Source organism: Mastigoproctus giganteus, unplaced genomic scaffold (genome assembly GCF_048544385.1).
Source record: "Mastigoproctus giganteus isolate SK-2022 unplaced genomic scaffold, ASM4854438v1 scaffold_15, whole genome shotgun sequence".
NCBI lineage: Eukaryota > Metazoa > Arthropoda > Arachnida > Uropygi > Thelyphonidae > Mastigoproctus > Mastigoproctus giganteus.
The window spans coordinates 5,942,650-5,956,597 of NW_028328292.1; the positions used below are offsets into that span (position 1 = coordinate 5,942,650).

General features: G+C 36.4%; 1 protein-coding gene across 1 annotated transcript in view; it reads right to left on the reverse strand.

Annotated features, from left to right (window-relative positions):
• The window catches only part of Ppt2 (palmitoyl-protein thioesterase 2), a 66,579-nt gene that overhangs the window by 16,266 nt on the left and 36,365 nt on the right, over nucleotides 1-13,948 (reverse strand). The window contains exons 6-7 of the mRNA XM_090389383.1: nucleotides 10,397-10,480; nucleotides 3,006-3,090 (exon numbers count right to left, since the gene is read on the reverse strand). Of these exons, the coding sequence (XP_090245509.1) occupies nucleotides 3,006-3,090; nucleotides 10,397-10,480 (169 nt within the window). The remainder of the gene's footprint in view (nucleotides 1-3,005; nucleotides 3,091-10,396; nucleotides 10,481-13,948) is intronic.

The window sequence follows — 13,948 nt, forward strand, 5'->3', positions numbered from 1 at the left end:
ATTCTGTCAAATGCTCTGGACCACAAAACAACAACTGCTCCATATATTAGGGATCTAGATGTGACTCGTCGATACGTATACGCCTCGGTATACTCCGTCGTACTGTATGCCTCGGAAATTTGGGGGTCCGCAGCCCCTACTAACATCAAGCACATGTACTCCGCCGAATACTGGCTCCTTCGTTGGATCATGCAAAAACATCGTCGTCCACCCCAGCAAAGAACAACTGCGATGGCGATGTCACTTCATTTTGCCTGACTTCCAGATCTTGTATTTGAAAAACACCTCATTCTCACTGTCAAGATGACAACTAGAATGGTCTCGGAGCCATCTAGGAATTGTGTGGCTGGAGGATCCCTCTACCTGGACTGAGGTCAGCTCCCATGCTCACAGCTCACTATAACAGACTAGCACTCAGTGACCGCTTTCTCGCCAGGGAGATGCTCCCCACAATCCTTTCAATTGACGGTGACCTCTGTAGGTTTGTGAAGGATCAGAGGTACTGAAGACAGATTTTTAAGAACCTGACTTTGGCCAGGCAAAGTGCACATTGATAAGGGCAGCATAATAATGCCCAATATATTGTAAATAATGTTCAAAGCACAATGTCTTTATGAATGTGTTGTAAATAAAGTGAAGAATATCTTTATAAATATAAATATTAATATAACATAATGTAAATAGGAATATCTTTATTATTTCATTGTAAATACTGTCAAAAAAAAGCATATAGCTTGTAAATAATCTGACACTGATTCTATTTTATTGTTGGCTCTGGGGGATGAGCCCAAACTTCGATGTGGGCCCCGTCTCCCCAAGGCTATTGTCCACCAGCCAATGTAAAACCTCTGGCATTGCTGCTGTGAAGGGTCTATTGTATATACCACGTTTGTATACAATAAAGATTATATATATATATATAACCTGCAGTGAGAGTCCGAGAAGATACCCAATTACAAAAACCAGTTTGCAAACCATAAGATGGAAGCTTATTCAGAAGACCTTTAGGCCAAGCACGATCAATAGCCATTGAAACGTCAAGAGCAACTGCTTGAGTTCCATCAAACTTTTCCATTGAATTTGTCCATAGATGGGTAACTTAGGCCAGTACATCACCAGTGGAACAAAGGTAACAGAATCCATACTGGCAATCATTCATCAGATAGAAGGTTTCTAGATAGTTTAGGAACTGGCAGTTAATAGATTTCTCCATTATTTTAGAAAAAGTAGAAGTAAGTGCAACGGGATGCTAACTGGATAGGACGAATTTGTCACCCTTTTTAGGAACTGGTTGGATATGAGCAAATTTCCAAGCAAAAGAGAAAACACCTTTGGAATACGAAAGTGTAAAAAGGCAACACAGAACAGGAGTAAGTTCAGAAGCACAGGTTTTAAGAACAAATGGAGAAATACCATCAGGACCTGGAGCTTTCTTAGAATCAAGTTTGTTTAAAACTCCTCTAACATCCTTTTGATGGACGACCACAGGAGGCACTGAATGGAGTGTACTGGGAATAGTGGGAGGTGGTTTAACAAGATCATCAATACATGAGTTAGAAGAAAAGTAGGATGTTAGCAGGTCAGCTTTATCTTTAGCTGAGGCGGCAGTGGAACTGTGTGGTTTTTTTTTGACAGATATGGGCAAAAGTTGCAGCCAATAGCTTTGGCAAGAAACCAGAATGCTTGACTACCACTTAGAGAAGAAGAAAGTTTTCTATTGTTAGCCAGTTTAAAATCTAGTTTGGATTGATTAATAACTGCTTTACAACAGTTGCAAACTTTGGTGTAGGCAGAAAATGAAACTGGACATTTAGATGCAAGCCAATTCCGATATGCAACATTCTTAACTTGAACAGCTTTGTCATATTTATTAGAAAACCAAGGTTTAGATAGAGGATGAGATTTTAAGGTGGGGTATGGAATTAATGATTTCATCCTTACAACAATAATTTCACTGACATGACCTGAGCAAACATTGGCATTAGAAGACTTAAAACAATAATCCAACCAAGGAAAAGACAAAATATAAAATTGTGCATATAATTACATTTTGCATTCTTGTAATGTCAAACAACACCAGGTTGAGAACAGCAATAACAGAAAGGCTCCATTTCAGAAGAGACCATCACCAAAGCTGTGATCTGAGGTGCCTAGAGCAGGGCTGGCTTAAGGCACAATTGAGCGGTTCCCCTGAACAGGGCACCAAAATGTCTCGAAAATTCACTGATTTGGTGTAAATTTCAAGTTGGAGAGGACGCACCAAAAAATCTCACACAGGGTGCTGATAGACCTGGGGCTGCTAATGCTTCTGGCCTAGACCGTTCACCTCCACCGCATACTTGGAAGAGTTGTGTGTGAGAAAAAGATCACGAGTGTTGGCTGCTTGGTTAGGATTGTCTGCTATTCTGGTAGGTAAATGAACAATCTGTGTGAAGTTATTAGTAACTGCAAAAGCCTCAGCATCTCAACCATTTTCTAGTCACACGGAACCAGCTGGTTCCGTGTGACTAGAAAATGGAAGCCAACTGGAATTGTGAATATTAAAATCACCAAGGAAAATTACCTCACTGTTAGGAAAGTTGGACTGGAGAGAGTCAAGTCTGAAAGAGAGTAAGTTGAAGAGTTCTGAATGATTAGTGGAGTTGGGAGAATGCTAGAGGTAACAGATGAATTTGACAGAATGGGATAGAGAGATTTTAAGTCAGAGAAGATTCCAAATTACTAAGTCTCTGACAAAGAATATCATAGTAGACATGGGCACAAGTTCCACCTTTGAAGTAAAAGGAATTGTACAGTGAACACTTAAGACAACTGAGATGAGTAGTGGTAGAATCAACTGATAATTGGGATTCTGTTAGAAAAAGTATGTGGGGATTGGCAGACTGTAAGTGAAAATGGACATCAACAGTATTTCTGAATTAGTAAACTGATTAAAGAATTTTTTTTATTTCTCATATATTTAATCTTAATGGATACTATAATTATTGAATTTTTATTCAAATTACCTAGTTTGCCAAGGGCGAAGTACTCCATCATCTGGACCTCCTATTAAAACGACGTGTTTCAATTTCTTAAAGTTCTTCTTGTATTCTGAAATACAATTAACATTTCTTACATTGCTTTTAATGTATTCCATATAAGTACACGTGAATTATACTTTCTAACTAGTATATGAACCATTATAAAAACAGGAAAATTTAGTGTGTAAATCCACCATAAGACAGATCTTCATTAATTAGATTTTTATTTGTGTACAGATATGAGCAAATTCATATTCTAACGTTATGTGGCTCTCCTGGAATATAAACAAAATTTATTTTTAAACATTTGGGAGTAGGGTAAAATCCTTCATTATTTCTCATAGGCTCTCCTTATTTATAATACTCTTAAACACATAAACCATCATATCTACTCCAAAAGCAAATAATATAACACTCTTGTAAGATTTAATATTTTCTTTGAATTTCTACCTCTACCATTGTTAGCTGATTGGATTTTAATGCTAAAACAATGTTGTTTTATTCTTTGGCTCACCCTTTACTTTTTTTGGGGGAAAGAGGGATTTGTCACTGTTTTCAATGAATGTATTGAAATCATATTATCATATGAAATTGTATTGAAAAGAAAAAAAATACATAAACAAACTGTATAATTATGTTGATTTCAATATAATTCCAGAAGCTTTATAAATGCAACTATATATATATATATATATATATATATATATATATATATATATATATACAGTTGTAGTATGTATGCTGTACCTTTTTATTGCTGTAGTTGACGTATGCTGTACCTTTTTATTTTTATTATGAAAGATTCCGTTTCCAACTATTTTAAACGTTATTCAAATATATATATATATACACAGGGTGTCTCAAAAATATTGATACAAACGTTTAGAGGATATAGGTAACATCTAAAGGAATGTGAATCGCATAGGAACCTATAACCGGAAACATCACGGGAAAGTAGTAGCAGAGGCACAAGAAGCACAAATGACACAAGACAGTAATTAGTGGCAAACATTTATTTGATATAATATTAACAATGGAGTACGAGATGGATGCATTTCATGATGTTACAACAGATGCTCGAAGGTCACACCACGAGACGCGATGCATGCATGACACGGATTGGCGGACACGGTCGAACACACCTGGAATTTCTTTGACAGTAGCAGCAGTGCAGATGAGTCTCGCCACGAGATCCATTTCCGTCTCCACAGGCAATTCATACACGATAGATTTGAGGGCCCCCCCACAGAAAGAAATCAAGTCTCGATAAATCAGGTGAGTGTGGGGGGGCCAGGCAACGGGTCCACCACGGCCAATCCATCGACACCCAAAACGCGTGTTCAAACGGTCACGAAAAAAACCTTCCATAATGGGCAGGCCCCCCGTCATGTTGAAACCAAATGTTGCGTCTCACATTTGCTGGAACACCGTCAAGTAACCCTGGTAGAACTTGTTCAAGATAGATCCGATATTTAGCGGAGTTCATGCGGAATGGTAACAGGTATGGGCCTACTAAGCAGTCACCGACCATACCTCCCCACACATTTATTGCGAAGCGATGTTGTGCCACATGGGGACGCACACCGTGTGGGTTGTCGTGAGCCCACACATGAGCATTTGTGCTGATTGAATAAGCCTTCCCAAGTGAAATAAGCCTCATCCATGACCAAAACATAGGCTGGAAAATTCAAGTCTTGAACACTTTCTTGGAGAAACCACTGCGCAAAAGCCACACGTGCAGAATGATCTTGGGGGAGCAGTAACTGAACCCTTTGGAGATGAAAGGGGTGTACGGAATTGTCGTGCCAGACACACTGTACACTGCAACGAGACACTCCTAAGGCAGAGTCAATGCCATGTGTGCTGGAAGTAGGATTATTCTGGACGGCATTCAACACACTTTTTTCCATGGCGGGAGTTTGTGTCGAATATGGTCTGCCCGCACTACTCCTGTTACCTCTAAATGACCCATAATCGCACAAATTTTGATGCACACGCGCAAACAAATGGTGGTCCGTTACATGTCTGTCTGGGAAGCGTTCTCCATAAATTCATTGAGCGGCTCGTCTATTGCCCTCTGCTAATCCACACACTAGGTGCATGTCTGCCAGCTCACAGTTCGTATATGCCGATGCATGCTCTTCGTGCGGCGACTACCGCGCCATCTACCGACTTACGGTGACATTTCTGGTTATGGGTTCCTATGCGATTCACATTCCTTTAGATGTTACCTACCTGCCCTAAACGTTTGTACGAATATTTTTGAGACATCCTGTATCTTTACATTTATAAAGCTTTTGGAATTATATTGAAATCAATATAATTGACTATGACTGCACAGCATAAGCAAGTGCGTTACATATTTTTTAGTGTTACAGGCAAAAACGGCACTGGGGGTTTCCTCCAACTGTGCATTGTATGCTTTGTGTTATAAAACAAAAAAAAAAAAAAAAAAAAAAAAATTGTCATCATACCTTTGGAAAACCAAGGTCTCCCCATTGCCCATCCATGACCACAAGGAGGTGGGCCAGGAAGGGGGTGTAAGATCTTTGGCTGGTGAACCCTGATGTCACCTGGGCTTGCCAGGGAGGGCCCTAAAAACTAAAGTTTTTATTGGAAGAGAGTGTGGGAGTGATAGTATAAGCTATGGAGTACAGGTGAAGGCAAAGAAGGTGGATGATAGGAAGGCTTCCACCAAAAATTTGGAAGTTAGGAGAGAGGGGCACCCTCACTATTCCCTTAACAAACAGTTAACATACTGCCAACTTCACAGCATGATACATAGAATTATTTGGAGTTTTTAATGTATTAATAGTGACTTAAAGCACTTGAATGACACATGTTAACAAATTCAGTGCAGAAATAAAAATCAGTTACACAAAAATCACAACATACTGAACAGACAGAGAAACAAGCAAAGTTTAAAAACTAAGTTGTTCTTAATCTGGTCGTGGGAGATGTCATTTCTATCACTGCTTGGGCTTTACTGCTGCCTCTGTTGTACAAGCTTTTGAGAGAATCAATCAATGATATTACATCATCAATTTATTCACAAATGGATGCTTTCTTACAGAAGGTTCTTGGTGTTATAAAAGAATATTATACAGCATAATATGCACTCCTATATCATAATTATCGCTGGAAAGCAACTCTTCATGAAGATGAACATTGCCATCATACTTAACAGCAAAGTCTACATGGAACAATCAAGAAGTTAGAGAATAATGAAGTAATATCCAGATCAATGAACACCATCAAATGCTGCTCTTTTAAGTTGTTGTATTATCTAGATGACATACAGCCCTATTCACTCACTAATAAAAAAAAAAAAAAGTTTTTCGCTCGCTCTATAAGAGTGCCCTTTTGTATCCATAACTAATCTCAATACTCAATTATTGAGACTTATAATTAGATTCACATCCTTCCTGAAATGTGTTTTCTAAACTTATATACATTAGATAGTATGAATCAGAGCTGTACTACTCAATATGTTCTACGTTGATAATAATATTAGTAAAATAATAAGAGGAGTTTACCTCAATATAGTGCGTAGAACATTTCCGTATGATACCCTCCAGAAATTAAAACGGAAAAAACGAAAAAAATCAACAACTTACCGGTACATTAAATAATTAAATAATCAATTTAACACAATACAAATAAATTTAAAACAATTAAAAATAAAATTAACACAATTAAAAGAATCTAACGAAAATATTCAAAACGATTTTCCTTCCTGAAGCTGACAACGCTTTTCGACCGTATGTCGTGATCACAGGAATGAAAATTACCGAATCGGGTTAAACCTGATACTTAAATAGAGATTATTTGTCTTCGCGCATGCGCGTAAAGGTCCACGCATCGGAGATCAAATATGGCCGCCGAACATTAACAGAATTCTCGTGTAATTTAACTTCAACGGTTTCTGCAATTAATAGTCGCGTATAATTGCAGAAACCGTTGAAATTAAATTACACGAGAATTCTGTTAATGTTTGGTGGCCATATTTGATCTCCGATGCGTGGACCTTAATGCGCATGCGCGAAGACAAATAATCTCTATTTGAGTATCAGGTTTAACCAGATTCGGTAATTTTCATTCCTGTGATCACGACATACGGTAGAAAAGCGTTGTCAGCTTCAGGAAGGAAAATCGTTTTGAATATTTTCGTTAGATTCTTTTAATTGTGTTAATTTTATTTTTAATTGTTTTAAATTGATTTGTATTGTGTTAAATTGATTATTTAATTATTTATATTTTACTCTAATGTACCGGTAAGTTGTTGATTTTTTCGTTTTTTCCGTTTTAATTTCTGGAGGGTATCATACGGAAGTGTTCTACGCACTATATTGAGGTAAACTCCTCTTATTATTTTACTAAACTTATATACAGTACTTGAGATGTGACCAAACTGTTGCTCAAACAGGAATTTGCAACTTTTAAGAACTGAGATTCACTATGCAAATACTTTAGAGGCTAACAGCTGTACTATTAAGATACATTAGACAGATGGCCATGCCATTTGTAAGCTTCAACTTTGCATTTCTGTGTTGTCTCTCTTTTTTGGTGTTCACAAAATAGGTGATTCAATGCAATTTAAGCTCCAAAACTAGAACTGATATATATCAGTTCAAAAGTTTCAAAAACGTTTTGCCCCCATAATTTGTTTTCAGAAAAAATTTATTTTAGAAAACTCAAAACTTGTTTACATTAGTCAGTCATATTTCCTGAATGCTTTTTCTTTTAATTTTTTTGGCGAAGGTAAAGAAAGCCTGCACGAGAACGACGAGAAAAGTCAGATAACTTATGCAGAAAATTAGTTTCCCGATATGGCACTCTAGCACTGCTCACTCGGTAAACAGACGGTAGGTGTTATTGGTCTGGAGCAAGTCAAGAACGATATATTGATTGACAGGTAGGCATGACAAACGATGTGCTGATTGGTGCACGAACACAACACACAATAACATCGGTTTAGTATCAGTTTAGCAGCACTAATGGTAACTTGTCCTAATCGCACATGCCCTAACCTTTTTTCACCATTACAGCATTTTGTAACGGTGAAAAAAGGTCAGGTTATCTCAACTTAAATCCCATGGGAGCTTGAACCCCTCCCGAAGTGGAGAGAGTAACCTAACCTTTTTTCTTTAGAATCAGTCATATTTAGAAATACATTCATAAAAAAATAAATTTTTTTATGACTGTATTTTTATTTTCTTGTTCAATAATATGCCCTAATGGTGAAAAAAGGCTAGGTTACCTCCACTTGAATTCCATGGGAGCTTGAACCCCTCCCGAAATGGAGGGGGTAACCTAAACTTTTTTCTTTAGAATCATGGGTGGACTAGCACATAAATTGTTTATTAACAAAATATTAATTTTTTATTACTATACTTTTATTTTTAAAGACACTCGTGCAGATACACATGTATCATAATGTCAATCAGCACCTTAAAAGATTCATCACTACTATTACCTGTTCACTGTTCATTACAAAACTATTATGCACCGTTCTTTACTGGTAAATACACATCATAATGCCAACCAATGACTACACAGTAGTTTGTCATCTGTCACACCTACCACCAATCATTTCATCGTTTGCCACGCCTACCTGTCAATCAATATATCCATTTCAATTTCTGCTCCAAACCGATAACACCTACCACCTGTTTACCAAGCAAGCAGCGCTAGAGTCCGGTGTCGGGAAACTAATTTTCCGCATAAGTTATCCGACATTTCTCGTCGTTCTCATGCAGACTTTCTTTACATTAGCCTTTTTTTTTTATTGTTTGTTTAAATTCATATGAATTTTGTTAAGGGTTGATAACAATTTTATAAACTTCTCAAAGGATTGACAAATTCTTCAAGACTGGGAAACATACTAAACAAAAATGACATCTCTTTACTTGAGCAAAAACCTTAGTTTTAGTAAACATGGATATAAATACAGGAAAAAGGATAGAATCAAATCTACAAATTGAAAAAATAACCGAAATTTTACAAAACTGATACAAAACATATACAGCAACCAGCCAGCATTCATTTATGAATCAAATCTGCCCTCTCTGCATTTTAGTCAAGGCTTTATTTAAGCCTTATATAAGCTTTATTTAAGCCTTGACTAAAATGCAGAGAGGGCAGATTTGATTTATAAATGAATGCCAGCTGGTTGCTGTATACGTTTTGTATCAGTTTTGTAAAATTTCGGTTATTTTTTTCAATTTGTGGATTTGATTCTATCCTTTTTCCTGTATTTATATCCATGTTTACTAAAACTAAGATTACTGTACTATGTTATTATTATTATAACAGTCCCTAGATGTTACCCAAAATCAACACGTGCAGCAAGTTTGTAGACATGTGTGTGTTCATGGGCCAATTTCCATCTGGCGCAGGCAGGATAAAATCTCATGAGGGGCCCTATTCCCTCTGCCTGAGATCAGCTAACTAGCTTCAACTGAATAGGACTTTAGAAATTCCTCCAGTCATTGACAAGATTCAAACCCAGACTTCTCCAAATGAGTGACAAGTAGTGAAACCATTCTACTATCATGATGGATACTACAGTACTACACATTTCAATATTTTATGTTTTGGATTATCATTAAAAAAAAAAAAAAAAAATTAAATCCCTTTGTGCAATAAGTACCTTCTGTAAAATCAGCCTCAAACAACAATATAAAATATTCTACCAAAATGATGGTAGTGAAGGAGAAGAAAAATAACCAAAGGTTCAGGAAAATGTGGGAACTGGTGTAATTAAATACATACAATTTCATCCAATAATTCTGATCCACAGCTGAGCAAAGAAATCACCTTGATGTGAAAACTGTGGATTTTCTTTATTTTTTTTCAATTTAATTTGGCAGCAGGTAATGGTAATAAACGAGTAGCAAACAGTAAAAAAAAATCGCCTGATGTAAATAATCAAACCATTGCCCCCTTTCTTTGCTCTATAGTAGTCAATAGTCTACACTCATCTTTTAAGCCTAGTAATATTAAAAAGGGGCATCTATCTCAAAGAATGGCTCTATGACTATACTATTTTGTCTTTTTTCCTTGTATACTGTAGCTAAACTCTACATACTTTCGGGCCATTTCTACTTTTCGTTTCTTTTTTATTTTTTTTAATTTTAAATCTCCATCATATTTTATAAATATGCTGGTGACATACCAGAATATTCATCACCTTACCATATCCACATTTATTATCATTTAAATATAGTTACTTTCAATTTTTTTAAATTTTAACTTTAATTACTTTTTAAAGATAATTATTGGTAGTTCATGTGCATTCATTCATTTGCATTAAATTTGCACTGAACCTTAGATAACATATTCCAATAACTATTTAAATATATTTTACAGCTAACCTTTATTCTTTTCATGCTTGACCTGATTGTTGAGAAGAGGAAGAAATACACTGTTGTTCAGATAGATTTTTTCATGATGAGGATCTGAAAATATTATATACTATTACTAAAGATATTTTAACTAATGTACATGATCTGTTGGAAGACCATAAAATTTGAAAGAATTCTGTTGAAAGACTGTAAGGCATTAGTGAGAAGCTCATTAATGCCTAATGTGAGTAAAATTACGGCTAAAAAGCGATAAATATTCATTGTATGTTTTATCATGCTGATATCTGGGTATAATTTTTGGCAATAAAAGTGGAATTTAAACTGTATATTCATTTCTGAGTTTTTTCACACATCAGCATCTGTGCCAAGGGTAGCAAACCATGCAACATGGTTTGCCATCCTTGAAATATAGTCTGATCTAAAAAAAAAAAAAAAAAATCACTGCATGCAACTAGTATACACCAATAAGCCATTATGACCACCTATCTAATATGATGTTAGTCCTCCACCTGCAGCCAAAACAGCTCGTAACCAATGAGGCATGGATGCTACAATATTTCTAAATGTGTCTTGTGGTATCTGGTACCAACACGTAACCAGAAAATCCTTTAACTCCTGTAAGGTTGAGATGCTGCAGATCGGAGTTGATGTTCCAACACAAACCACAGATGCTCAATGGGATTGATGTCTGGGGAATTTGGAGGGCAGGACAATACCTGGAAGTCTTCCTCATGTTCTGTGAACCAGTCTCGAACAATCCGGGCAGTGTGGCATGGCACATTATCCTGCTGAAAGATGGCACTGCCAGAGGGGAAGATCATTGCCATGGAAGGGTGTACCTGGTCAGCAGTGATATTTAGATAGGTGGTAGACGTCTGAGTGGCCGGCACACGGATGACTGGACCCAGGGTATCCCAGCAGAATATCACCAAAAGTATGACACTGCCACCACCAGCTTGTTTTTGTCCCACGGTGCATCCAGGTACCATCACTTCCCCAGATAAATGACACACATATACCCGGCCGTCCACACGGTGCAACAGGAAACGTGATTTATTAGACCAGACGACCTTCTTCTAATCACTCAAGGTCCAGTTTTGATGTTTGCATGCCCATTGCAGGCACTGTCAGCGGTGAACCGTGGTTAGCATGGGCATTCGAAGTGGCCTGCGGCTACGCAGCCCCATTTTCAGCAGGGTTAGGTGTACTGTGTTTTGTGACACATTACCCCCGTCACGAGGGATAATTACTGGCGAGTTGCGCCACAGTCGCCCTTCTGTTGCCACGTACCATCCGGGAGAGCCTTTGCTCACCTCGAGCCTTGATGAGCCGTGGTCTTCCAACATCTCGCCAGCGGTTTGTGGGTTTCCCTCCTTTGATCACTTTTGGTAGGTACTAACCAAGGCTGACCGTAAGCATCCCACAGACGTGCCGTTTCGGATATGCTCTGACCCAGTCATCTGGCCATTACAATTTGGCCTTTGTCAAACTCGCTTAAGTCCACTACCTTTGCCATCTCAAGAACAAGAGTAACACTGATTAACGGAGCTCTGTGTCAGGTGTTTTTTATACAGTGTCCCAACCTGCACCCTAGTTCATCTGCAGTTGCTTCGATTTGCATAGCGACTTGCTGGTCATAATGTTTGGTTCATCGTTGTATAAAAAAAACCATATCAGGGAGAAAAGAGTTTTGTCTCAAATAGCTCTCTTTTGAATGGGGTTGCTCAATCTTAAGAAAACTGAGATAAACACCTTAATTATTCTTTTAACAAGAATGTAGCAATAGAAGAGCAGTAACCGCGGTTTTACTTTTCTTACAGCTGTCGTAATTTTAATACTGCTGATCCTGCTATATTCTAGATTGCTCGCATATTTGCATCCTGAAATTCGCCTCCAGTGTAAGTGAGATACCTCCTTCTGGCCTTGCACCAACAAAAAAGTAAGGAATTAATGGCAGGGAAATAAAAAAAAAAACAGAAAATTATTAGCTATTTAATGGTAAGAGTTTTCTACACAAAGAGTTTGGTCGATTTAATTATATCTTGCTTCAGTTATCATTGAAGTAGGGGGATTGCCAAAGTGCACAATAAATCCCATATTGACAATGGTTTGTGCTGGCTTACATAAACATTTCATGCTGGGGAACTCCGTTTCTTCTTATTTTTTTTTGGGCAGAACCTACAAACTAGCTTTTTGGATGTATGCAGTTTACAAACACAAGTCGCAGTAATCTGAGTTACCATACGCAAAATTAATCAATCAGTTGGGTTAAAGAATCTTTAAATTTCAGGGACCTAAAGTGAACAAATTTGTGTCTTCACTGTAAATTGTCTGCTGTTTTATAAAGATAGAAATCGTCCCCAAAGTACTCTGGCAAATCTATAGTGTGCTTGGTTGGCACATTTTGCAAGTAATTAAGAGTCACGCAAAAAATTTATTTTCCTGGAATATTTAGTTTTAGCACACCTCATCAATTCACTCGTCTGATCAATCTATGATTGATCAGTAAAAATCTATGGGTAGAAAGTTTGATAAAATAAGACTGAGTAAAGCCTTTGGATCCTGATTTATATTACTGAAACTTTTATTTTCAAATTAATATATATATTCAAATATATTCAAATTCATTATTCAAATATATATATATATATATTTGAATAATGTTTGAAATAAATAGTTTGAAGTATATAGTTTGATATATATATTTGAATAATGAAAGATTCAATTTTCAACTATTTTTTATTGAAAATCGAATCTTTCATAATAAAAAATAGTTGAAAACTGAATCTTTCATAATAAAAAAATAAAAAATAGTTGAAAACTGAATCTTTCATAATAAAAAAATAAAAAATAAAAAGCTAAAGCAAACATCAGAGGCAGAAAAAATCATATTCCTCTACATGATGCTTGAAATATAAAAAATTAGAATGACAATTAAATAAAAATAATGCCAGCAGCATGGCAAAACAGAAGAGCGAAAATAGTCAAAATTAAACATAACGATCAAACCAACAGGGAGGGAAGAGAAGGGTAACAAGGGTAAAAATATTGTAGCAGAAACTCTCCAATATAATTTAGAAAATCTAAATGAAAAAATAAAATAATAATCAATTAAATTTGGAATGCCAATTAAATAGAAGTTTAACAGCACCCCTTCTGATGGGCACCAAGTCCAAATTTATGTGGCATTCCAAATTTAATTGATTATTATTTTATTTTTGCATTTAGATTTTCTAAATTATATTGGAGTTTTTGCTACAATATTTTTACTCTTGTTACCCTTCTCTTCCCTCCCTGTTGGTTTGATCATTATATTTAATTTTGACTATTTTTGCTCTTCTGTCTTGTCATGCTGCTGGCATTAATTTTATTTAATTATCATTCTAATTTTATATATATACATACAGAGAGAGAATCGGATCTAACAGGCAGAAAATTGAGTAGGGGTGCCACAAAATAATATAAATTACTTAAGGGTACCGTTATTAAGAAAAAGGTCGAAAACCACTGCTTTAAAAGAAGCTGTCAAAACATTATGTTTAAGTGGCAGAGCATGTTTTA